Below are 27764 nucleotides of genomic sequence, written 5' to 3'. Positions count from 1 at the left end.
AAAACTCAGTACCGGTGTATTCGGAGTGGGGATGGTTATTGGGTGAGGGGCGCGCCATACAGATGGTGACCAGTCAACGCTTTCCCTACAATGCCATTAAACAGAACAAACAACAAAAGGCGCGTCTGATACTGTGTAACGATTGGGGCATAATAACGCAGTCGCCGTCTGTCGCCGACATCATTTATTACGCATGGGACTGTACGCTGTGCAGGAATGACAACAATGTGAACAAGTCGAAGAGCTCCGTGATGCGATAGCCAGGGCATTGTGACATCGAACACTGCTTGTGTTTACAATTATAACGTGAAGTTTGACATACGTACTTTTGGATCAGTTCATGCAGCATTTTCATGCTTCAATCAGGTGAGTATCGGAGTCGAAGAAACTAAGACGTGTTGTGACTTTGGCAAGGTTTTTACATTTCACGTTTTAAACCGGTTATTTTAGTCAGAATGACAACAGACCTTTAGCACCGTGGCTCCGGATCGCGGAGACTAAACGCAAGAACCCTGCTAGAAAGTTGTGTGTCTAGACGTGATAATGAGATGGGGCCTCACTGTTAGATATCTGAGATGGACAAAGCTTGTGACGAAATACCTGGGAATGTGAGTAATTTGCCAGTAATTTAATACAACTGATATTAGCCCGACATGAGCAGGGCTGTTGTGTAACTAAGGCTGCGTTCACATAGAAGTGTACTAGATCTAGACCTAATTAGTAGTATTCGGGTATTCGGGGCTCGTTTTCGAGGGCACGCGAATAGCTTGAATCAAACGACAGGATTTCCTCACACCGGTTCACATAATAAGAGGGCACTATTTGAAAGTACCGAATAGCTGCGAATAGTATAGCAAAGTGGGAATCGAGCTTGTTCGATTTTCTGGCAGCGTATACCGTCTCTTGTTTATGAAATAATGACAATTTTGGTCTGGATTTGCCCTTAAGCAAAAATAAGCACGTAGACTGACATTCTGATGCAGTTGTTGATAAGATTTGCTGGGATGTAGGAGGAAGAAATCCTCACTGCATGGGATGGTGAGTTGACGGTGCGGGTGATGGTGTACTCGGTGCCCGAATAGCGAATAGTGAAATAGCGAATAGCGAATACCGAATACGGCAAAATCGTGAAATAGGCCCCACCGCAGTGAGCGTGCACCCGTGCGTGAGCAAGCAAGGGTAGGTCCTGGGGTTAGGGTTTTAGGGTTTGGTAGGGTTGTATTTATGGTTAAATTGGCCGTTAAATTAGTCGAGGGACATTAGGGAGTCCTTCCGAGAAGAAAGGACGAAAGATGCTATTGCTATGCTGTGAAAATCGGCCCCACCGCTGTATCAATTTCGCGTAAACGCCGTTTGGTGGGGCCGCATTCATGAGTATTATACTGTGGAAGGAAGCCCCATTGCCGTGCTTACCTACCGATGAACGCCACACGGTGGGGCTGAATTCACGAGTATAAATAGGCGAGCCGCCGTAGTATTAGTACGGACACGCAGTGGTGGGGCCTATTTCACGAGTATGCCCCGAATACTTCTATGTGAACGCAGCCTAACCGTTCCGCGTTAAGCCTCGTCATATGAGCAAGACCTTCGCAAGACACGTGCGATGTTCGCAAAATGTTCGTGAAACCCCAAACATACTCCGAAACTTTGGAGAATGTCTTGCGTATGTTACACGAAATCTGCAAAGTTTTTCCGATCAATTTACGACGTAATTGCAAACTTTTCGCGTACCTTTTGAGACATTCTCACGAACGTTTAGCGCACGTTTGGGGGATGTACAAGTATGTCCTATACGTTTTCTACAAATAAAAATCGTATCATACACCTAAACATCAAACAATTATTAACAACTATAGTAAAAAAAAAAAATTAAGGACTAGCATTTAGGAGCAAAGAGAAGGAAATGTTTGATATACAAAAAAAAAAAATCGGAGAATACACTTAGAATTAATTCTAAAATATGTAAAATTTCATTTGAACTATAGAGATTATTTGTTGGAGGAACTGCAAAAAAAAAAAAATCAAATGCTTTACTAGTGGAGATAGGTCCTAGAAAAAATGTAGGCAAGCACACAATAGAGAAATGAGAGAAAAAGAATTAAAGGAGAAATACAGGAAAGAAAAAAAAATTCAACTCAAGACAGCTTCCACCTCTCCTTGGGTACATTTTCTCCCATGATTATTGACATTTTTTGTTTTTCGCATTTCCGCCGCGTGTTCTTCGTGTACATAACATGCTGTACTTTAGCAATGATACACACGACATTCGCACATTGTATACGTCGTGGAAACTTCGCACAAATTGCCCAAGAATAGTTTTCGGCTTCATTGTTGGAACACATTCGGGGAAAAACTTTTCCGAATGTTGGATTTTGTCATTCGCGTCCTTCGCAAATCGTTCGTGTGCTCCGTGAAATCACACCTTTATTATGTTCTTTAGATAGTAGACGGTCAATCTAGCCTCTAGCTAGGCCTAGAGCTAGGGTCTATATGTACAACTTGCAAATTGTTAGACTTGACTCATCTATCATATATGCACTACTAGTACTAGTAACTACTAGGTATGGCCACAACCAGATGGGACTGTCAGTATGTAAATTTATGGTCATGTATGGGTGGTGTTATTGTTGGACAGAAAGATCTGGTCCGTCTGTCCGGAGAAGTCTTTTAATCTTTGACATTATTGGCTCTCCTCTATACCAACTGTGGAGGGAATCTGTGAAGCCAGATGCAGTCTCTGCGGAACATATCCCCGACGACTAACTACACGCAGCCGCTGTCGCTTGCTGCACGTCTACCCTCTTGTAGACGTCATTTGCAGGGGTGGGCGTACGTTTCCTTCATGAATATCTTTATTTATTGTAGAAAACTGAAATATAAGGAATCCCCATAGTCTATGGTATTCATTCAATAATCGGTATGCGATTTAAAAAAAAAAATTATGTCAAAAACCCACTGAAATCCGTGATTAAAATCAGGTCTGTAAGCGTCTGTACTGCTTCACTCCTCATCTTCTGCGTGTTATTTGAATGGCAATCACTCTCGTATACTGCAACGTAGCGAGTCGGAAAAGTTCATATGACCTAGTTGGGGCGGAAGTGATGACCTTGTCGGAGCGAAAGTGACGCAGCAAAGGTCAGATCATGAGAGCAGCATGCGCGGAAATACTATGTACGTAGCAGACGATAAGCTTTGCGTAACACACAAAACGCTCGGGCTTACATAAAATGTTGCCACGGTACTTCCGGTTGAGTGTTGGTGGTAGTTCGTTGATTTTGTGAATCATCGCACAATCTACTCCGAAAAATTCAACAATAAGGTCTGGATACCGACAAAACACCAAATTCAACTCAACCATCAGCAAAATACGATGTAGGTGAGTGGTAAAAATCATCTAACTGTTAAAATAAACAAAATAAAAGACATTTTATGTGATTTTGCCGTCAAAAGCGACGATCGTTTACAACGTGTAAGCACTAGTATATCATCTGTGGAGAATGAGAAAGGCGTTAAGTTGTCTTGAACACTGGGTTTTGTGACAACGTAACGCCCTTATCATTCTTCATACCTTGGAAATTACTCAATGCATAAACTTATAAAAGAGTCCGTCAGAAGTCAAGTAAAAATTCTCAATTCCCTAAATATGTGTACCTGCTCTCTTAGACAATTATAGCAAACCCAGTTCAAGGAAAGTGAACATTCAAGATATTTCTTACAAACCTGTCATTTCAATATTTTGCCAGTTATGTGGAACTGTCATCACACATTGTGAAGACATTGTACTATACACCTATTGGGAGAATCATGCATTATGGCGGAGGCATCAGTCGCCATAGCGACATTTCTAGTTTTTTCTTAATTATGAGGCAACACCATCATTGAAGACATTGATGCTGGTGACATTTGGATGCATTGTTGCTGTATCATCAGTGATGTTCATTGGATGCACAAGGATCCATTCGTACAGGTGTTCCTGGCTGTTGTGCTAACTCCATGGTTGACACGTGTTAAATGTAGTCTACAATGTACTTATATACCGTGTAGAAAGTGCTAATTCTAAGTATTAAAGGAAAAACTCCATTGGCTTGCCTTTAGGAGTCCATTGTCTAAATACTCCTTGGAATGACAGCTGCTGGTTATCAGTCAGGATTACAAGAGGTGGGAATGGATCAAACCAGTGTAACAGGGTAGCAAGATCGTCTAAAATCAACAGTCTTCCAGTGGCAGAAAGCAAAGTCTGCTTGTTTTTGTTTTATTGAGTAATGTGCAGACTTAATTATTTACTCAAGTATAGAAATGTCCTACTATCCTCAAGCAATTGAAACTAATCACCACCCTGTTTCACTGGGCCACAGTGTTATTTCTGCCACTTGTCTGATATGAGGTGTCATGTCCGTTACGGCATTTACAGGAAAACTAGAAGTGGATAGAAAAAGGGTTTCCACACATGCAAGGGGATTCAATCCTAACATAGAAAATGAATTTGCTGCAACTTTACACTAATTTCCTCTTGGCTATGAAAACTTATAGTAAAAAATGTTATAGAAATCACACAACTTTGAAGATTAATGGGGGAAAAACTGATGAATGCTAAGGGAGTTGGTTGTGTTTTCCGTTGATATATACACTGGACTTAACAGGACTGCGATGATTTCATTAATTTTTTTTTTCTCTTGATACTCTCGGCACATTTTGTGCATGCGTTCTTGAAAGGTACATGGGAGGGCCGATTTCGTGATCCTTTTTGCGCCCATCTTCATTATGAGACCATTTTGAAGGAATGAAAATATATGTTTGTGAAATGTGTAAAATGAAAATGAATGTAATCAGATCTATTTACTGCTGAATATGTTTTCACTCGTTCTAAAAAACAGCGCAGGTAAATTAGTTCTAACATATCAACTGCCACACTGCTGCGAAGCCGGGATCGGACCTTACATTAAAAAATCATGAATAAGATGACCACATGTGCCTCTCAAAATCTTCAATTTGCTACTTCTCTGTCATTTATGAGCCAATTTTGATTCTGTTTGCTTTATATGATAGCACTACATGGGAGCTTTGAAACTTCTACACAGAATATCAGTTGTGACCTTTGACCTTGACCTTTGACCTATATTGTACATTTTGCTACAAAATGCTACTCCTTCGCCATTTCTAACCCGATTTCGATTCTGTTTGCTTTATGTGATGGCACTAGTTGAGGGCTTCAAAACTTGTACACAGAATTTTGACCTTTGACTTCTTTGACCTTTGACCTTTATTTTTTGACCTGTATTGTACATTTTGCTACAAAATGCTACTCCTTCGCCATTTCTAACCCGATTTCGATTCCGTTTTCTTTATGTGATGGCGCTAGGTGAGGGCTTCAGAACTTCTACACAGAATTTTGACCTTTGACTTCTTTGACCTTTGACTTCTTTGACCTTTGACCTTGATTTTTGACCTACATGTATATTGTACATTGGCTACAAAATGCTAATATACTCCTTTCGCCATTTCTAACCCAATTTCGATTCCGTTTGCTTTATGTGATGGCACTAGGTGAGGGCTTCAAAACTTCTACACAGAATTTTGACCTTTGACCTTGATTTTTGACCTATGGGCAATTCCACGATAACACCGTGACACTTTTGAGTATAATTTCACTCATCAAATGTAAATAATAATCAAAATGTAACACTGGGGAAGATTTTTTTTATTGTGTATCTATGCATATCATCATAAGCAATTTTGAAAACAAAAGAAAGGAAGAAAAACTGCTGTGGTAAATGAGTTATGCACGATTAATTACCGCTGTAACACCGTGACGCAAGATGGACATGGGTTTTTGTGCACTTTGTTTATTGACAAAACTCTGTGAAGTTAATGAACATTTTGATAGGTGGATCTGTTCATTGGGTGTACTAGAGACTCAATGATAATATTGAAGTAAAATTTGATTGAAGAATCAATTGACAGGAAAACTATGACATAGATTTTGAATAAGTGCAATGTAACACAGTGACTGTAACACCGTGAACTCTGAAAAGTGTGTAGAAAACCTACGGAGAATCCTGTTGTCTTACTTTCAGCTCATAGTGTTTCTCCATTAGGTAGAATGAAATGATGATTTATGATGAATGTTTGACATCACAGTATAACACTTCCGGATAAAACAGAAAATTATTGAAATCATAACAGATTAACAAAAACAACAAAGTAAAGAAAAACTTTGCACTGTAATGCCGTGACATGTCATATACGTTTATACACGTTACAGTCAGGAGCACTGCTCTTTCAGTAAAATATACAATATGTTTTGAGACATAATTCAGTCTATCATCATTGAAAGCTTGTTAAATATTTCTGAGTGAACTTTTAGGGTTGACAAATACTCTTTAAAAGTCCAATTTGTATATTCAAAGATGACATTCAAATTTGAAACTTTGATTTTAATACCTTTGGTCACAAAGCCAGGTGAACCCACTTCAATAGCAATTTCAGTAGCAATAAAAAGAATCATTCAAGCAATTTGTGTGGTACAAAATGTACCATAATTATCATTCTTTTTCAAAGATGTACTGGAAAATGAACATGTAATAAAAATGATTACAATGCAAATTCTCATTCATACACATAAATCCTAGTGAGTGTGGCTCTTTTAATGGTGAAACTTGTAAGATTGTGCACAGCACCATGCACAGGAAAGTAGTATTCCAGTGAGATTAACTTTTGGTGGACACATCGATCTAGCTTCAGTATGCCCTAAGTAATTCTTTAGGATACCAGGGAAGCTGCAGCAAAACTTGGGACTGTTTATCATGTTAGGAACACATTTGAGTCTACAAAAGAAGAGTCAAACCATTTAATAAAATGGTCAATTATGATAAAAAAATTAAACAAAGGGTATTAACTCAACTGAAACTGTTGCCTTTACCGTTCTACCCCTCGGTAGAACAGCTGTGTCGTGTAGGCACAGCTGAGTAGGGCAATCCAGCCATATTTTAAATATTATTCTGTTGACTGTACGATTATTGTTTTGTTGTTGTTTTTATACGGAAAATAAATAAAACAATAAAACATAAAACAAACCGTAATTAAAAGTTCAAAACCTTCAGAAATGTTTGCTCTGGATAGTTATGAATCTGGTAGGTGGCACACTGTGAGTGGACTGCTTCCATTTTAACCCACCATGTGCTCTGAGTGTTGATTGGCATATATCAAACCCTACTGCATTGTAAACACAGTTCTTGATTTTTAGCGCAGAAAGGGTTAAAATTGCATGATGCTGTCAACAAGTACAAGTGATAATCTTTGTGGATATAGCTTGACCCATCTGTTATGAACAATCCTTGAAAAAACCTCTATCTTTTGAGTAAATGTGACAGAGAAATCAGATAGTCACTTCAACAGTTAATTATCATGAGTAATCCGGTATGTGTCCTGTGTTATTGCAATGCGAGTCACGGTGTTATAGTCATGGTGTTACAGTTACTATAACACCGTTACACATTTTAATCAGCTTTAATTGATTAACAAAATGAGTTACCATCATTTTAGTACTTGTATGTGGTAGCTACATGTGGTCATGATTTGGGCTGTCAAAATAAACCCTTTCGTGTTTGTAATTTTCAAACAATACTAAAAACATCAGTTTTTACCGTAACACCATGACATTATTGATGATCGTATTTGCGATGTTCGCTGAAGCTTAACACATAGAAAATCTTGCACTTTGATGATTTGGTAATGATGTTCAACCCTTAAATTCTGAAAACAAAGGCAAAGTTTTTACCTCCTTTTTGTCCCCGCCGAACGAGTTCGAGCAGGGGACTATGAAACGGGCTCCGTATGTGTGTGTGTCCGTGTGTGTGTCCGTCCGTGTGTCCGTCCGTGTGTCCGTCCGTGTGTCCGTGTGTCCGTGTGTGCGTCCATGTGTGATCAAAATCTTCAATTTGCTACTTCTCTGTCATTTATGAGCAAATTTTGATTCTGTTTGCTTTATATGATAGCACTATGTGGGAGCTTTGAAACTTGTACACAGAATTTCAGTTGTGACCTTTGACCTTGACCTTTGACCTATATTGTACATTTTGTTACAAAATGCTACTCCTTCGCCATTTCTAACCCGATTTCGATTCCGTTTGCTTTATGTGATGGCACTAGTTGAGGGCTTCAAAACTTGTACACAGAATTTTGACCTTTGACTTCTTTGACCTTTGACCTTGATTTTTTTACCTGTATTGTACATTTTGCTACAAAATGCTACTCCTTCGCCATTTCTAACCCGATTTTGATTCTGCTTGCTTTATGCGATGGCACTAGGTGAGGGCTTCAAAACTTCTACACAGAATTTTGACCTTTGACTTCTTTGACCTTTGACCTTTATTTTTGACCTATATTGTACATTGGCTACAAAATGCTACTCCTTCACCATTTCTAACCCGATTTTGATTCTGTTTGCTTTATGTGATGGCAATAGGTAAGGGCTTCAAAACTTCTTCACAGAATTTTGACCTTTGACTTCTTTGACCTTTGACCTTGATTTTTGACCTGTATTGTACATTTTGCTACAAAATGCTACTCCTTCGCCATTTCTAACCCGATTTCGATTCCGTTTGCTTTATGTGATGGCACTAGGTGAGGGCTTCAAAACTTCTACACAGAATTTTGACCTTTGACTTCTTTGACCTTTGACCTTGATTTTTGACCTATATTGTACAATGGCTACAAAATGCTACTCCTTCGCCATTTCTAACCCGATTTCGATTCCGTTTGCTTTATGTGATGGCAGCAGGTGAGGGCTTCAAAACTTCTACACAGAATTTTGACCCTTGATTTCTTTGACCTTTGACCTTGATTTGTGACCTGTATTGTACATTTTGCTACGAAATGCTACTTCCGGCGGGGACATATATTACGCACCGCGTAAATTCTACTTTTCCTTGTTTATTTTTTCATGCTACATTCATTTAACTTCATTATATTTTTCAGATATTTATGTCAAATTTACTTATGCTGATTTTATGCACATATTTAGCAAAGTTAATGATGTAATTCTTTAACAAGATGGTCAAATATGAAAAATTCAGTCCTTAAGCTTTCATTTGATACCAAAATGAATGAGATTTGACGATTTTGAAAATTTGATGGTCATGTCCACTTTATCGTGGAATTGCCCCTATATTATACATTTTGCTACAAAATGCTACTCCTTCGCCATTTCTAACCCGATTTCGATTCCGTTTGCTTTATGTGATGGCACTAGGTGAGGGCTTCAAAACTTCTACATAGAATTTTGACCTTTGACTTCTTTGACCTTTGACCTTTATTTTTGACCTATATTGTACATTGGCTACAAAATGCTACTCCTTTGCCATAAATTCTAACCCAATTTCGATTCCGTTTGCATTATGTGATGGCACTAGGTGAGGGCTTCAAAACTTCTACACAGAATTTTGACCTTTGACTTCTTTGATCTTTGACCTTGATTTTTTACCTATATTGTACATTTTGCTACTAAATGCTACTTCCGGCGGGGACATACACTTGTATATTACGCACCGCGTAATTTCTACTTTTCCTTGTTTTAGCTCATTTGATCTGTGGTGTTGCCTAAAAGCAGTAAGTGATGGGATCAAATACAATCGTACGCGGATGTTCCTTTTTTTTTTTTGTCATTAGGACTGTTACAATACAAATCATACATATCGTTAGTGGCTTTAGGAATTGGGGAATGTACAAATTTTGGTCGATTTTGCAAATTTTACTTTTCCCTTTTGAATGTCCATACCAAACTCTATCTATCACAATTTAAGTATCAGATGGCAAAATTTACAAAAACATGTACATGTACTTCACATTGTATCAAATTTTCAAAAAGGTCCAGATGTAATGTTTATAGCATGAGGAGTCATTGTGATTGTTTTCATGAAAATACCCCCAACTCAAACCCTTTTTAGATATGAAATGACACAAAAGAGAATGCAAAGTTGTACACAAAGAGTGTTAAATGTCATTTCAAGTTTTATTTTTGTCCATTAGTCACTTTCACATGCAGTTATCAAAATTTGTATCATAATTCATGTCTGATATGATCTTTTAACTGTATATTTTAAGGGTATTTGCATATGAATTGCCATTGTGCTTACATTCTTCATTCTATTTCAATGAGATGTCAAAATTCTGTTGAACTGTTAAATGTTTTTTGATACAACACACCTTATTCGAGCTATGATCTAGAGGCAATGTGGTTTAACAGTGGAGTGTGTGGTTTGTCATGTACAGTGTATGCATACAGACTATTTGTGCAATTTCCAGTGTAAATGACACTGAAATTTTCATATTTTTGGACTTTTCTTGCATAAAACATGCTTTTAATCGTGTTAATAACCATCTCCATATTTTGATTCCTCATGCCACATCTACTCTAAAGAAATGTTTTATTTGTCTCTGTATGTTGTATAGCTCAAAAGTTATGAAAGTGAATGATTTTCGTTGAAAGTCCAAGATGGTCACCAAGATGGCTGCCAATAACCTCCATGGGACATGTTTCTGCTTTGGGAACAAAACAATTCATTAACTAGACACTCTATTAGGGTTACAAAAAAGTGAGTTAAAAAAGAAATGTGTTTGGAGGGTGCATGGGGACCCTTGTTCTTACCGGACTATGCCTCTTTACAGAAAACAGGAGGGCTGATATTACTATTTACATTTGTTACATTTGTCAAGTTGGTGGAGTCTGTATTTTTCATGAAAAATAAAATTTTATTGAATTCTTGTCATATGTTAGTAAATTATAAAAATGTTATATTACAGTGTATTTTCATAATTCATTCTCAGATGATGGGATATATATTCTAAAAAAAATATGGTTGGAATTTATAGTTTACTTGAAACTTGTGTACCCATGTACATGATATGAAGAAATACACAGTGCTGCCAAGTGCACATGTATGAAAGTTTGCCATGGAAGCATTACGCATGAGATACAGTGGGAACCAGAGGTGATTGTTATGTTGAATGTCAATCACTCAAACCTTCCCAGAGGTGTTGAGTGAAAGATATACTAGTAGCAGTACCATATTAGGTTACTTCTCATGTTGGCAGGGTTTCTTGGGAGAGTTGAGGGGGAAAAATAAGGATTGGCAAGAATGCAGAACACATTGTAATGTAAAATATTAACCCTAACTAGGCTGGGCTATTTAGGTAGATGATAGAGCTGGGGGGGGGGGGGGGGGGGGGGGGGGGGCCTCCCACCCCCTCTAGATCTCGGCTGTCTACCACGCAATCGCAACCAAAATTGGCACACACTTTGCCTATGATGTATATAAATCTAAAGTACCATGAAGTTCATTTTTTCAAAAATTATCATTTATACCACTAAATTTTGCTAATTTGTGCAGAATGATGCATGAAATCAGACAATTTGGTATAAATCACTAAGTAAAGCTCAAAACAGGCACATTTTTTGTGTAAATATTCTTTTTAGTGTCCTTAGCAAATGTAAGAGAAAAAAATTGAGCGATCAGAAAAAATTTCTGAAGTATCTTATTGTTTTTTGAATTTCTTATGTATTTCTTTGTTTTTGACTTTATGTTTTTCATTGTTTCTTCGATGGAATTTGTCCGCGACATTGTTCTGAACAAGGAAATATGTTTTTAATTGATTAAAATTGTACACGTATTCACGTTTTTGAGCAATTTTTGGTCTGACATGCACGTGCATATATGCGCAACTTCGGAACCGCGCGCCCGGGCATCGCAAATTTGGTGTCAAAAGATGCGGGAGACTCGAAAGAAAAAAGTCATGAAACGTCGCGGCGATAGCTTCTCGCGATAACAATACATCGAGCGAAACGTTGAGGGAAGGGCCTTGGAGGCCCCCCCCCCCCCTCCCCGGCCTAGTTAGGGTTAAAGGTGCCAACATTCACATGCATAGATGCTAAGTTCAAAAAATTTGTATGAGTGAGATTTTCATGACTCCGCATCTCGGCGCACGCACGTGTGCTTGAGCGAGGGAGGGTGTGGGAGGGGGGGGGTGTCCACCCTCTTTTTCAATTTTTAGATTGTAATGGTGCCAGCTGGTGCATACTTAAGTTACTTTTTTTAAACTTATTTTGAAAGACAAAAGGGAAATATGCCTTCGATTGCAACTCTCACTTTAATCCTTTAAGCTATGCTCCCAATGCGTGAGAAAAATGGGTGTCATGCGTGAGATCGTGGGACAGGCCCTAAATGCTTGAGTCCCACTCACAATGCATGAGACTTGGTAGCTCTGCACATGCCATTTGACCAAGAGACCTACACTGTACTGTGTATGCAAAATGAAAATGAGAGCGTTTAGCTATGATACGGCATGCTTATCAATATTTTACATCCGTAATTAATTAGAAGCAAATTACTCATAGTACAAAGTGTAGTTACAAATTTATGGTAGGCTCACTATGAAAAATCCCAATTATTGAAGTTGTTGCAAATGAAATTAATGAAATCTAGCAATGTTCAGAATTTGGACAAATAAGGTAGTGACATGTTAATTAGTAACAGTAGTCTCAGCTTGATCGGGTACTGTCCAGCAGAGCATTTCTTTTTTTTTTTATACCCAATTTCAGAACGGAGTATCCCATTAATTAATCAGTGAGAGTGTTTCTTTCAAGTCACAGCTACAATTGTACGACACACTATGCACATATCTGCACCACATACAGAGCATGCAAGGTGAGTCACTACAGCCACAGCTTGTTTAAAGTTGCCTTATAGCTTTTGTAGAAACCCAAATTTCACTCACTGGTAATGGTTTCAAGGAAAACAACATTCAAACCCAATGGAATTATCATGTTATACAGTTTTACTGTACATTGTTGACGACCAATTACTGTAAAACATGATATATTCGCGGCATGAATTTTTCGCGAATTGGAGCCGACAGCCTTTTTCGTGGCATGAAATTTTCGCGAAGTGCCACTGGCATTCAATGCATATAGTGTAAACAAGGACTTTCGCATGCATTTTAATTTCGCGAATCTTGGCGCTCGCGAAATTCGCGAAATTAAAGTGCACGCGAAAATTTCTCGTTTTACAGTAAACTGCAAAGGAAACTGATAATTTAATCCATGCTGAGGTACTGCTTGCATGAGTGGAGACTCTCGCCATTCATGTAGAGTCATGTCAACATGACACTGTAAATGCAACTTGACATTGTAATCTTTGCATGCAGATGAAATTATGTCATCCCAATTAATGGTGATCCCAAGTTCACTTTTTCTTGAACATTTTGAGGAAAGGCTGTAATCTCACTGGAGCTAGCTTATTCTTCATTTTTACCCAGAGCTGGCTAGACATGTGTAGTGATTAGTGTGTCACTGTGTGTGTGTGTGTGTGTGTGTGTGCGTGTGCGCGTAAGTGTGGTTAGGGTAGTGGTGTGATGCTGGTATAATGGTTTTTGCACGGCATGTATGCTCCTACATCCTACATGATAGGCGAACTGCTTGTCCACTGCACATTTAGCTTGTTAAAGCATAAACCATAGTGTTCTAACTCCTCTCAGCACCTCACAATTTTTTCATAATTCATATTTACACCAGATTTCAAAGACATTCTGTGGGAAACAATGAAAATAGATGAGGCTTGTCTGGAAAATTTCATCACTTTTCTTCACTTCACTTATTGTCCACATGTATATATTTGTTGTATTCACTCTCTATCTTTCTCTCTCCCTCCCTGGCATTTTCCCTTTCCAAATTAATAGATACACAGCATATTAGACATCACACAGACATGATTAAACATGGCTTGTATACATTTAGTTTCATATTTTCACAAGAGAAATTCACTGCAGCACACTTGCCAACATTTTGATTTTAGAAAGCAGTAGAATTAAGGCAAGGGAGTGAAGCAACTGAGCAGGGGAAGGGTCTTGGAGGGGGCCTTGCCTCAAAGCAGGAAAATTTAGAAGTAGATAGTTGCATTTCAGTGTACTTAGAGGTCCTAATTTAATGACTATCAATTGATGAGATTACTAGATAATTAAGACATCACAGTAATTTTTGCAACAGTGTAAGACCAAAAATGAATTAACATGACCACATATAGGATGAAGGACAACATACCACGGTAAGTTACAATTAATATGCCATAGACATGGTCAAAATATGCAGGAATATTCTTCCAGGGAGCGAAAATGATTATGTTCAATATTATTCCTTTTTTTTGGGGGGGGGGGGGAGGGTGTCAGAGAGGGAATTTACCCCTCCCGCAAGAGAGAGATTTTGCATTTTTAGAACTAAAAGTCAACAATCTGGTGTGCTCTTTTGGAAGCAATTTTTGGAAAATTTTCAACAAAAAAAAGGCAAGAAAGTTGAACATCCAAGGACAATGCAAGTTTCTGAATTGTAGTTTCTTTCATCTCTTTTTCTGTGTTTGCATCTTCACAGTGTATGAACTGGAATGGAGATAAAAGAGTGTATAGTTGTTGGTTTTTTGTGTTGCATTTTTAGAACTGAAATACAATGGTCTGGTGCACATTTTTTTTCTTTTTTTTTGGGGGGGGGTGGGGACAGGAACATTTTCAATCAAAACATAAGAAAATGCATATTCATGGACAATTTTAAAGGCTAAATTTGTGGTATCTGTCTCCTCTTTTTCTGCATGTGCATCTTCACTGTGCAGTAATATAAAGTCCATGGAGATGGACAGAAGGAGAAGGGTGTGGGAGGGCTTTTCCATTCTTAGAACTGAGTGAAATTTAATGATCTGCTGCACTCTTTTGATGGAATTGAAAGAAATGCTTTTATAAAACAGTGAGAGAAATGAATATCAAAGAACGATCAAACAGCTAAATAGAGGAATCTGTTACATCTTGTTCAACATGTGTGTCTTTACTGTGTAGCCCAAGGAGGTGCACAGCACTCGCTGGCAATGAAAACTTTACAAATGACCGTAAATGGACTGTTGACAGATCGCGGTTATACTGTATTCGCTACATATTACGCGGGGTTTTATTTTTGCAAATTTTCGCGAGTTGGGAGATATTTGCGAAATTAAGAGCACGCGAAAATATTACCTTCCAAAATGAATCCCTTGCCTTGATGATGATATGAACATTTCACGGCTTACCGAACAGACCATACTGGCTAAGCTTGTTTACGCACGTCCATGTCTACTTACGAATACTGTAGAGACCCAATCCATTATCGCAAGGGGACCACTCGTCAGAAATCTAGCGCAATGGACTTAACCACTTACCACTTTGTTAATGTGATTTGCATTTATGCTTCCCTGTTTTGGTATACACATAGAAGAATCACCAAACATGAAAGCTATTTGCATTGACCTTATGCTTTCCCATTAAAAATGTGTTCTAGAGAATTAGTGATTGTAAACACATCTTTTCGTGCATTTTGAATTTGCATCTGAGACACCATTGTACCAGCTGAGTTAGGAAGTGTTTGAACTAAATGCATTTCAAAAGCCTGATTATGCCCCCAAAGTTAAGTTAAGAGACAACTTTTGTGTTACAAAATTGCTTTGCAAGTGTAACATTGGTTCCAAAATACCGCAATTACCAGTTAATATCAATGCACAGTATATTACAATATATACGTTAATATTATTGCATGTACGTATTACCAGTGGGGGTTGAACACCTTGACCCCAGGATAGCCAGACTTTAGACAGCTTGTCCCTACTACTATGCTTTAATTAATCCTGGAATCATTACATGCAGTGCACCATTGACACTGATGTGAATACATTGCACACATGTAAAGGCCAAGTAAAAAAAGAAACCAGTTTCTCGTCCTCGCGCGCATCGATTTTGGCCGCCGCATCGATTTTTTTACTATTTACTATTTTCAAAATGGCGCTCAAAATACCAAGAAATTCATAATTCTCGTCCCAGCCCGCTCCCCGCGCGCATCGATTTTCAGTTGCCGCATCGACTTTTTTTGATATTTTACTATTTTTTCGGCCGCCGAAAAAAAAAAATTGACAATTCACCTACCAATCGTGATGTCTCATTTCTAATTACGCCTTGCGTCCTCTACTATAGCTGTATACAGCTGTAGCTTCTGTAGTGCGTATGTAATAACGCATGCATTTCACACTGCGAGCTCGACAAGAAGGAATGACCCATAAAGCAGTTGAACTGTAGTTGGATGGGCGCGGGCGGGCGGGCGTGGCCTGGGCTGTGATCTACAGCGCACTCGGTACGTCGTGATGTAGACAGGACGTTGAGCACCTTTTGTACATTTTTCTCGTGCTTTTGCTCGCTGCCCGCTTCATGTGCTGCTAGATTGATTGCGCAATGTAACCACATAATAGAGGAGACCAACCAGCCAGCATAGCATGCGCGCGTTCTAGAGCTGGAAAAAAAAATCGTGGAGTGCAGTGATGGAGAGAACCGATCTCAAGCGCACGTGTGCACAGCGAACGGCTTTAAATACAGTACCAGAGCTGCCAACCTTTGGAAGCACAAATTAGTACTCAGCAGCTCTAAAATTCGTATTTTTCTACCAGAATTCTTATTTTTTCAATCCTTCTCTTTTTGCTATTTTGAATTAAACTCTTCGACTTATGAGGCCTACAGGCTCTAAACATAAGGTTATCACACATGCCGAAGCATCGAGCTTGTCACCAGCACGATAAAGATGCCAAACTACGCAATGTTCAGCGTTGATTGATTGCTTTCTCGCAATGAATGTGTACAAGTGCAAGTATGTACCTCCAAAAACTTGCTGGGCTGATTATGGAAGCTTCCACTATCTAGCAGTGGACGTGGAATGCTTTCATCTTCTCAAGAGAGCTTCTTTGTGAGCGGATGCAATACTCTGTTCCGTGTTTCCAATTATCGTTTACTATGAAAACATAATCATGCGTTGTTTTCAGGCTTTTTTCATTTTATTGGATTTTAAACATCAGTATTTTTCGAAGTATTCCAATTCCTTTTCCCCTGACTGGAATCAGAAAGTCTGCTATAACGATTATCGCAAAATGCCGCGCTGTGTGTGGAAGCGCCGATGTGCAAACATGTGGCTTCACTTTCAAGTTTAAAGGAATGCGCCATGTGCTCCTGCCTATAAGAGGTTACTGCAAGTTCGATGAATCGAATGCGCCATTGGCCCATAGCTGAGCTGAATGGCTTGTTTACGGTAAACATGCAGTTTACGTTTGATACGAAGAAATCATTACTGGTACGTCTTTCACGAGGGAAAAACACACAAAACAAACGAACAAACAAAATACACCCACGAACGAATGTTGATTGCCAAAACTTTGAAAAGTAATACACAGTAAGCAGTTTTGATGAGCGTGAACTGAAATTGTCATTACATGTTGTATTTTGCTGTTTATATCACTGCTGCTTCTTGGTAGCACTGTAATGATGGCCATGGGAGAAATGAAGGGAGAATGTGACTTACCAGCACAGGTACATGTTTTACTACATATGTAGTTTTGGTATACAATCATTCATCATCCAAATGATGAGTGATTATCAAATGTCTTTTTAGAACATGAAGAAACATCTTTAAATGTTTAATGTTATAATGCCATATCAGTATCATTTTGACATCCATCTGCAATTGTACAAGCCAGTTTCCAGTTGAATGTGCTACAATTGTACTATGAAGAAATGCAGATACATACCAGCTGTGTGGAGTCAAAAAGTCACAAACACAAATGATAAATAAAGCAGTGTTTTGAATATCATGGAATTAATTTCAGTCGTACATTTGTTGAAAGACACGTGCACGTTTTATACCTGTTTCAATTAATAGCACAATACATCAGCATTGCAAGTACACTGGTATCAGAAATGCCATTACAACACTAAACACCAGTATTAAGATGGTCATTTTCCCTTGACATCTGTGGTGGAAAGAAAAAGCAAATGTATTTCTGCATGCATGAAGTTTCGTTTCAAGTATGGTACATATATCTATTTGTTTGAAAATGCACAGAGTGCAGACAAGACATACACTTGGGACCTGGTCTCTCGTAACACAGCTACCAGAGTGATATTTCATTTCATTAATTGGATATAGAAAATAGTAAAGCCCTCTCTCGTTACCTTTCTCAGAATTACCGGACGAGAAACACATATTACTTTCATTTGACAATCCTCAAAAAAATAGTAAGATATCAAATAGTAAGGACCGCCCTCATCGCCTTGCTCAAAAAACCCGGACGAGAAACTACTTTCTTTTTTTACTTGGCCTAAATGGTACTTGTACCATTGCTGCACTGGTCTGTAGCATTCTTGCGATGTGATGGGGGCCTAATACATAGCCAACATCTGCTACTGCTTATACGCTAGCTAGCTTGCTTTTGTTCATGAGGGTGCTGTATATTTGGCATGTGCACTGTATATTAACTATTATTTTTATCTTAATTTGCTTAATCTTTTGGTTGAGTGACAGATGATAAAAAAACAGTAGATTTCTCTAAAAGATTGGTAGGCTACTGAAATCTCTCAAAAATATATTAAGTTGGCAAGTATGCTGTAGGCGGTCTACCGGAGGAATACTCAACCTACATATAGGCTCTCTAAACTTCTGAGCTGATGGATACAAAGTGTAATTAGCCTGATAGGAGTCAAAGACAAGTCAATAGCCTTTTGGACAATTAGGCCAGATGCAGAGTGATTCTAGTGAAGAACTTCAGAAAATGCCTTCAATTCAATTTTCACCTTTTTATCTCCTTGAGAGTGCATCATCATGTTTCACCAAACTTGTGTGGTATTATTGCTAGGGTGGCTCGATTAGCCGCTCATTACTTTGTGTGTAGCAGCCCTGTGTTTTGGCCAGTTTAATTTGCCACTGCTTACTATTGAATATCAGTAAGATTTCCCCAGCCTTACCTAGCTAGTGGAAATTTCCACGCATAGTTGTTTGACCTTCCAATCTGGTTCAGACCGGTTCACTGTCATGTCGCGTCGCAATGATGTAGCACACGTTATGTAGATTTATTATTCATCATATAGTGTTAATCCAATCACTGTAGATTTTAGTGCGTATTAAGTGCGTAATTATTATCATTAATGTTACTTTTGACCAATCGCGACCGCTATTCGCGCGTCACCTATCACATGTGTGAGATGTCACACGACCCTTCGCAGCATCGAAGGATGCTTCAACCACCGTTGAGGAACGACCTCCGGATCACCTGTCCTGCGGTAGAGTCACCCTCCACCTAAACTGTATTTTTATGGGCCCGCTGGCTGTTTAAAGTTTCTACCCGGCAGCTGTCCTCTCTGCGCACCGTACCAGAGATTCGGGGATGGAGCTTCGCCGTTTTTGTTGCCTCCTGCACAGAACTTTCATTATTCGTCCTCCGACATGTTTCATTGACATCCGTTGTCGTCGAGTGACCTCATCCATTCATCGTTCTCGCCATGAACGACCTCGCTGTCCGGCCGAACATCTATGATCTGATGTTACATCTGTTACATCGTTCCAGGCGACTCACTGTCCTGTCGAACTTGTTTTCTTCAGCCTCCCGCCGACTCGCCGCGCTGGTAGAGAGCTGCAATTAATTTCAACCTCCGTTGGCTCTTCAGCCCCGTACAACAGAGTGTCGCATCACTTCAAGTCTCCAAACGATCCCCGCATCGAGCTCTTCATCACATCTTCGCGTCCGCTCAGCTCCACAGGATCCCGTTCGTCGAGCCCCTTTTTCTGTCACCGTTCCAGTTCTTCAAATTGGTCTTCTACGGCAGCGATTTGCTTACCTTCACCAGTCGGCATGATAAAATCACTCAGTTTAATGGACCGTGGACTGTGGACACTAATTCGCCTAACACTTGCCTTTATTATTTGGACTTCACGCTGACTTTCATTTAGTTAGTATGCCCTCATTTCACATTGTATTCTGTAGCGGTACATTTTACATGTTATTGTAACTTTTTTTTTTACATTCTAACGTTACATCGTACGTGTTAACTCCCACATTCTGAGTATTTTATGATGCCAAATTACACTCTTCTGATTGGTGCAATATTTTGATTTGAACATACCTACCAGAGTTATTTTTGTAATAAAAACAGAAAAGAGAATATTTGACTCATTTCAATTATGTGTGTGAACTTCTTTCCAGGTACATACGTGTAGGTCATTAAGTTAAAAAGGGAGATTGATTGTTTGAACATGCCTTTTGTTTGTGTGATTGAAGATGCAATTTTATGTTAACATCTACCCAAAACTTTTAATCAATTATCCCCACATATTCATACAAGAAAAAATGGTCTGGCTCCTGCTCACCTTCTTGCTCTTTGGTGATGTAAACATACAATGTACAGTAGTGCTGCACATGTCACATTGTCATCCTTAACTCCTGCCATCATCATTGATTATGGATTGTAATGTTTACTCTGAAGAAGTTTAAGAAACAATGACATTCATGGCCAGTGGGGCTATATATTGCATGTACCCAGCAGGGTCTAATCGTAACTCAAATGGTGATTGCTCTTAATCCTGAGTGTGAAAGACGTATTTTATCTCAACAGAACGCATCAGTTCATAATGGTCATATTGGAACATATTGGGTAGTCCCAAATAGGGGACCCCGATTGTAATGATAGTGTCAGATTTGGACCCAACCATGGACTCAAACAGGACAATCCTATCAGATCATATCTGAATAGGAGACCAGACCATGACACATCTGGTGACTTGAGACTGACAAATCATGACCTTATATAACATCTTAACACACGAAAACGTATCAGCTTTTATTGAATCGCACCACCCTGTATCCGAACGTGACATTTTAGAAAAGGAAGTGCACGAAACTTTCATGATCTGCTCATATGGTTAGTCCTGGTGTTTGCAACAGATGACACAACAGAGGGAATGTAGTGGAAACGTAGTGTACTTTAGTGGACATGTGTGTATGTGTCAAGAGAGATAAAGGAACAAAATGCAAAGTTTCATAGTGTGCATGGTGCAACAAAAGCATGTTCTAGTTTACATAGTAGCGCTGCCTATTTCTTGGAATTGGCAGTGTCACAGACATTGAACTCTGAAGATTATTTTGCAGAGCAAACAAATAAAGGTTTGTTCCGGTGATGAATTTGCACAAATTGTGAATCTGCTGTGTCATTCTTTACTGCTGTTTTGTCTGTTAAGTATTAAAATGCACGTGTACATGTTGTTGTAGATACTAATGTGTATTAAAAACTAAGTGTACATATTTCAGTGTAAATCAAAATTTTTATATTATGTGTATACTGGGTTTCACATGGGATGTTTGCAGAGGCCAATATCAGTCACTGCTGAAGCATGGCCCGGTCTAAGCTAGAAAAAAGTTTGTTGCCCTACCCTTATACTGATCAAGGAGGGGCCACTTTATCCTACAAAGAGAGAAGGTATACGCTAATGTCAGACTTCAATTTTTAATGGATTATTGTAGATGTTTATGAGTTATGACAGTAATGATGTTATGTGGTAATTACTTCCACATGACAGCTCCTAAATCAGGTCTGATCCCTTATAGTTATGAACAAATTTGAAAAATGTGAAGAATGTGTTCATATCTCCTGCTGATTGGATAAACACTGAGGGAGCTCTCTCTGGGAATTTCAGATTTCAAGAGTCTCTTTCAAATGTACGTGAGATTAAACTCAAACTGGAATCTGAAAAATGTTGTGCATGCAAGTGCAATGTATTTGTTTACAATATTCCTCTTTCTTTGCAAGTTTTGTATGAAGCACTCTTGGCTGCCCTTGCCTTTGCAGAGTAACACAAATCAGTTTTTTTTTTCCTTCCCAAAATGAAACTGCAGTACAACATGAACTTGCATAATATTGAATGCAGTCGTATTTTACACTGTTTCTCTTAGTTGCATGTGAAGTGTTTGATTTTGAGTTTTATTTAAGATGGACAGCATTTTGCTTATAAAGAGAAAATGTAATACCTATGTATTGTTGTTCATTATTCTTAATACAGTACTCTCTGCTTCCTTGGATAGTGTCAGGCAGGGCACTTCTTACCTGATTCTAAGCAGAGTACCCAATAGGTACCCAATTTCTCTTGTAACAGTTTCTAGAAAAATGAAATACAAACCCATGTTGATGACCTTGTTGATGACCAGCTGTGAAGGACACCAATAGTCGGTAATTCATGCTGAGGTGTTGCTTGTATGAGTGCAGACTTGCTATTTATGAAAGTATAATGTATGTCAGAACAGTCATATCAATATGATGTCGTAAATGCAAACTTGCATGCAGCTTTGAACTCTGTTGTCCCCGTTAATGGCAATTGAAGTTACCTTTTAAACAAACTTGTCAAAGAAAGGCTAGAGTTTCAGTGGAGCCAGCTTATTTTCCTTTTTTTTGACAGAGAGAGCTGGCTAGACATGTCATGTAGTGATTAGTGTGTCACTGTGTTGTGTATTTAGGGTAGAGTGTGTGATGCTGGTGTAATGGTTTGTACTTTTACGTATGTACATGCATGCATTTGCGTGTAGTTTTACGGCAGATTGATCATTCACTGCACATTTTCATGTTAAAATGTGACAGTGCACCTCAAAACGAACATAAAGTCGCGCACACTGATTTTGCGTGAGGACAGAAAATAAGTGAAATGGGTCAACATAGCCGAACTTGACTTTTTCATATTTTCTGAAAGAGCGGGTCTTCGTTTACATTGAGCTAAAATTTGGTATTATAAAACGGGCAGGAAAGTGTGTTTTTTTAGCAGTTTATCTCGAACATTTTTGGTAAAATAGTGTGATTAGGTGTGTCTTTAGAATCCCTTTTTCATTTCTGAAAAACCTTGTCCACACTCTTCACTTTCAACTCTAATAACTTTTGAAAGGATAGTGCTACTGCTTTGAAAGTTGGCATTAATTATGGACAGAATGTGTTAATGAGGCATGCTGAATTGCAATTTAATCTGATAATCCCTTCATTGTTGTTACTCTGGTGGTTTACTTCCTGTTTTTTGTCCCATTCATCGCACAGCCAGCACGGTTTGGTAAAGATTAAGCGCTTGAATAGACACTGTACTTCAGAGCCTCTTTTCTCAGTTCACACTTTTCCTGAGTTTGTGTTTTCTTTCCAATATTTAGATAGGTTAGGAGTGTCCATTTGATTTGAGTTATACATCATTTTAAAGCTTAAAGTCTGCTCTTTCAGAATATTGTCTTAACTAAAAATTCATGTCTGGCGACTTTTTGTTTGTTTTGAGGTGCAGGGTCACAAATGTAAACCACTGCGCTCAGTTGCCTCTCAGCACCTCACAATTTCTTATGAATTTATATTTACAACCATTTCAAAGACTTTCTGCGGGAAGCAATGAAAATAGATACATTAGGCTTGTCTGGAAAATGTGTATGTTTTTAACCAAAATACATACCTGATTATCTCGTAATCATACCATGCATCAGAATTGTCTATTCACTTTGTACATGTCAGTGAAGCAGAGTACCTGTTTTAATTTTGAAGATGTGCCTTAGAGTTGGTACAGTGCTGTTTAGTACATGTGTATTTATTTGATACTCTAGCATAATATTAATTTCATAGTCTAGCATAAAGCCTGTTACATGTATGTTCATGACTAGATTTAGAATCTCATTATAGTGGCGAATTAATTTGATAGTGTTTGCACAGTTCTGTGGCATTTGTGCAGGCAGGTAGTTTGTGCAATACAGTTGACATTGTCCACCAGAAAGGATATGGAGTGGGGCATGAAATCACAAAACGTCAACGAGCAAAAAACAAAACAAAAACAAAAACACCAAACAAAAAACAAAAAGAAAGCACAAATACACCACCCTGATCGTGAATAAAGGAGTAAGAACGGCAAAAATTAATAATATGATTTCACCAAGAAAGTCATATAGAAAGAAAGCCCAAGTACTGGGCTTAAAAAGTAACAGCACCCAAAACAAAAATAACAATGAAAATGGGAATTTCTTTATTACCTTCAGGATATTTAAGTTGAAGTCCATTGAACAATGTGCAGAGAGTAGTCGTCATCTCAATTCAAGTCCTGTATTCCGTTGTTTTCGTCAGATGGTTGCAGTAGTGAGAGTAATGGCTGACCAAGTAACAGAACGCTGCCCTCTCTAGATTGAGAGCACAGTCACCGAGGAGACCGACACATCAGGGTAGAGACAACCAACCAACAGACATCCAGTCATGGCGTCCAAGGCAGGTGAGAAGATGATGCTGAAAGTTTATCAGCCAAATGGAAACTTCAACTCAGTCAAGTGCATGGAGACCACAGATATGAAGGTAAGGTATTATCCAGCTCCCTTGTATTATTGTATATCTCTTGTGACTTGTATTATTGTTAATATTGGACTATTGTACACCTGTGCTACGTTTTCATCTGTGATGGACCAATTGCCTTGCATTCATACGCTAAGTACTATACAATGTATCTTTCTTTTTTTTCCCCCTTCAATCTTTCGTAGAAGAGAGCTTGTAAACATCAATTGTGTGTTTGTCAATATTTTTATTTTATTTATTTTTTATATTTTGCTAAAACATGTCAAGTGTTGATCACTAATGAACCAGCAAGGCAATGTCATTCTGACTATCTGTGATCTGGGATGAAAACACCCCTATGGCTATCAAATAGAGATGTCTGCATTCCTGAGTACCAACCTGCTTCACCTGCCAGTGTCGTAGCTACCACTCAAGTCATTCATGTTGTGTGAGACTTGACTTGGTGGTAAACATTGCAATAAATAAGGACTATCATACCCACTAGGCTTTATGATGCCGAAAAAAAAAAAGACAAAATATAATGTGTCCTCCCTTGCAGAGAATCAGTTTAAAAAAATATCTCTCTTTGGCAAAGACTGCAAAAAAAAAAATGAAATGGAAACTGAGTCATATAGAAATATGCAGCACTTCTGTATTGTTATTCTTTCAGCTGGAACACTGAAGGCAAATATAAGGTAGAACAAAGACGAAGTGGTGTGCCTCAAAAGTGATCTTTGTAACTAAATTGAACATTTAAAGCATGAATGTACTTCTGACATTAAAAAAAGATACAGAGCCATGTATGAATCCTGCATTGAAAAAGGAACTGTTCGTAAATTCAGGTGAACGTGAAATGTTAGTAATACATTTGTGGCAAGTCATTACTCCAATGTAAGAAATTGTGTAATTAGGTACATTTATGTGTTGATTACAGTGTAACAAGGTTGTTTTGTCATCACTGTCTTGCCTTGACTGTGTTTTGAACTCCTCAAATCATATCAGTATTTTCAGCCATCCAAGAAGACAATGTAACCTGTACTTAAATTTACTCTTTGCAGCCTGCTAAAAAAAGAAGGGAAGGAATGTTTCAGAATTCTGCATCAATGCATTTTGTTTCAAATCAGTCTGTGCTTGGTAACAAGTGTAGACAGCATGAATGAGTAGTATTTGGTATTGCGAACAACCAGGAGTTAGTCATTTCTTCAGTAGCTTGGTCCTCTATTTCAGTGACCGCATTTCAAGGAATTCTCAGGTAGCACAGAATTGTATGGTAGGTAATTTACTTAATATGTAGTCACTTTATGTTTCCTTGGGTCCGAAGTGGGTATCTCATTGGCTTGGAGACTAGGTGGCTACCTTTTATTCAACTCAAATCTCAGTTGTCACAGGTGTGGTCATAGAGACGTTTCCTGCAATGTCTCCTGGAGACTAGCCTGGTCTCTAGGGAGTCCGGAGAGAATTGAGCATGTTCAATTTTTTCAGAGACATTTCCTGGTCTCCAGCTGGTCTCTATTGACGTCTCTGCGATGTCTCTTTAGTCGTGGCCAAGTCGTGGGGACTAATTTTGCCTACCAGGTCTCCGAGATGTCTCTGCCAGCTTGTGGAGACCCATTGGTAACCTGCCAGAGATGTCATGGTGATGTCTCCCCAACTTCCAGAAGAATAAGTTGTCACCATGTTTTTGAGACAATCTGGGACGTCTCCAAGGATTCACCTGTTCGGCTAGAGCTTAAAGGCAAAACATAGTTCTGGTACGCCTGTAAAATTGTGAAATTTTGCTCCAAAATGTACACATATGTCTAAGAAATGTGTGGAATAACGCTGTAGTAACAACATATTCTTTGGGTAACCAAAAAAATGTGAAATATTAAACCAAAAATGTTTGCGTCTCAGAACTTACCTGATCGGGGTCAGGCTAACTTGGACTCCGGGACAATTCGGCCTCACTTTGATAGCAGCGCCGAGTTGTCCCTCTGGATTGTAAAGTGTTGTACTATGGGAGCACTTCACGTTCTAGCTGATCGCAGTTATTGGCCGAGTTGATACAAAGCGTGCATCAAAGAACCTCTTCAGCACGCCTAGAACGTGTGCCTATGTATAGAATATGGCGATCATGAACTGCGTATAAATTTTCTGAAATAGGGCCGAGCTGTCCCTGAGACCCAGTTAACCTGGATCCTTCTGAAATAAAAGTTGGTATACCAACTTTCATTTTTTATCTCAAAATACTCCGAAACAACTCATCATCCCGGCAAATTGCGTCAGCCAGGTAAGTTTCTGGGTAGACTTTTTCGATATATTGCTAGCAAATAAGAAATGGTGCAAGACGGGTTCTCAAACCCTTACCAGAACTATGTTTTCACTTTAAGCCATTTTGTGTCTTTCAAGTCACATGAGTTGCAGCAGCTGATCAGTCGCGCCAGTAGCAGCCAAGTCTTCTCCATCGAGATAGGCTCTGTAGTAACAAGCTCACCTTGAAACTGTTCAAGAGGAATAAACTTTAATACTTGGAATCTACCTTCCGTACATTCTAGCTATCATGGGCATGTTTTTGGTTGTCAGGAACAACCTAAATTGTATAAATGATGATAATAATGGAAATCGTGATGATATTGATGATAATAAGAATAGGGAGTATTTATTGCCCCTTACCACTCAGTGTGTGTACTCAAAGGGCATGAAAACATATAATGCATAAGATTTGAATATGTTATTGAACTGGTCTATTGAGCCACACTCTTTGCCTTATACATTGATTAGCATTATATTAAAGGGATTGTACAGTACTGGCTGAGGTGGGGATTCATGTTTTGAACATTCCTAAGTGGGATAATGAGAAACCTCTTATGAAATATGAAAGAGTATGTAATTTTAAGAAGGATTCAACGTTTATTGGATGGAAATTGTTTTTTTTTTTTAAATGGCAGAGATACTAAAAAAAAGTGATAATGATAAAAGGTGACAGGCCACGCCTTTTATTAGGATTTCTTTGTTTCACCTTGTTCTTAGATATCTCGGCCATTTCAAAACCGATTTTCATGAAATAAACTTTTGATACCCCTTAGAATTACATGCTCTTTGACATCTCATTGAGTGGTTTCTGAATATCTCGCAAAACGTTTAAAGCTAAACCCTCACCTCGACCAGAACTGTCCACACCCTTTAAAGGGTGTGTACAGTTCTGGTCGAGGTGAGGATTTAGCTTTTAACACTTTGCCAGATATTCAGCAACCACTCTATGAGATGTCAAAGAGCATGCAATTCTAAAGGGTATCAAAAGTTTATGTGACAAAAATCGGTTTTGAAGTGGCCGAGATATCCAAAAACAAGGTGAAACAAAGAGATCCTATTTAAAGTTGTGGCCTGTCGCCTTTTCTTATTATCACCTTTTTTTTGTCTCCCCCACCGGAGGTGAAGGCGAGACTAAGGGATCCAAATGGTGTCCGTCCGTCATCCGTCCGTCGTCCGTCCGTCGTCCGTCCGTCGTCCGTCGTCCCTCACAAATGTTAAAGTTTACCTGCAAGACTATCTTATGATGCATAACTTGGCAGCTGTTACAGCAATGGCAGCCA

The 27764-nt window shown here is 38.7% G+C and overlaps 1 protein-coding gene across 3 annotated transcripts in view; it reads left to right on the top strand.

The window, feature by feature from the left end:
- Positions 1–264: 264 nt before the first annotated feature.
- The window catches only part of LOC139713305 (focal adhesion kinase 1-like), a 124804-nt gene continuing 97304 nt past the window's right edge, over positions 265–27764 (top strand). For all 3 annotated transcript variants that reach the window (XM_071625049.1, XM_071625050.1, XM_071625048.1), the window contains exons 1-2: positions 265–366; positions 23995–24216. In XM_071625049.1, coding sequence (XP_071481150.1) covers positions 24121–24216 — 96 coding nt within the window. In that variant the 5' untranslated portion in view covers positions 265–366; positions 23995–24120. The remainder of the gene's footprint in view (positions 367–23994; positions 24217–27764) is intronic.

Source organism: Diadema antillarum, unplaced genomic scaffold, assembly GCF_040938485.1.
Source record: "Diadema antillarum isolate AM-2024a unplaced genomic scaffold, OU_Dant_1.0 seq00001946_RagTag, whole genome shotgun sequence".
Classification (NCBI taxonomy): domain Eukaryota; kingdom Metazoa; phylum Echinodermata; class Echinoidea; order Diadematoida; family Diadematidae; genus Diadema; species Diadema antillarum.
This window is presented reverse-complemented; position numbering and strand designations above follow the sequence as displayed.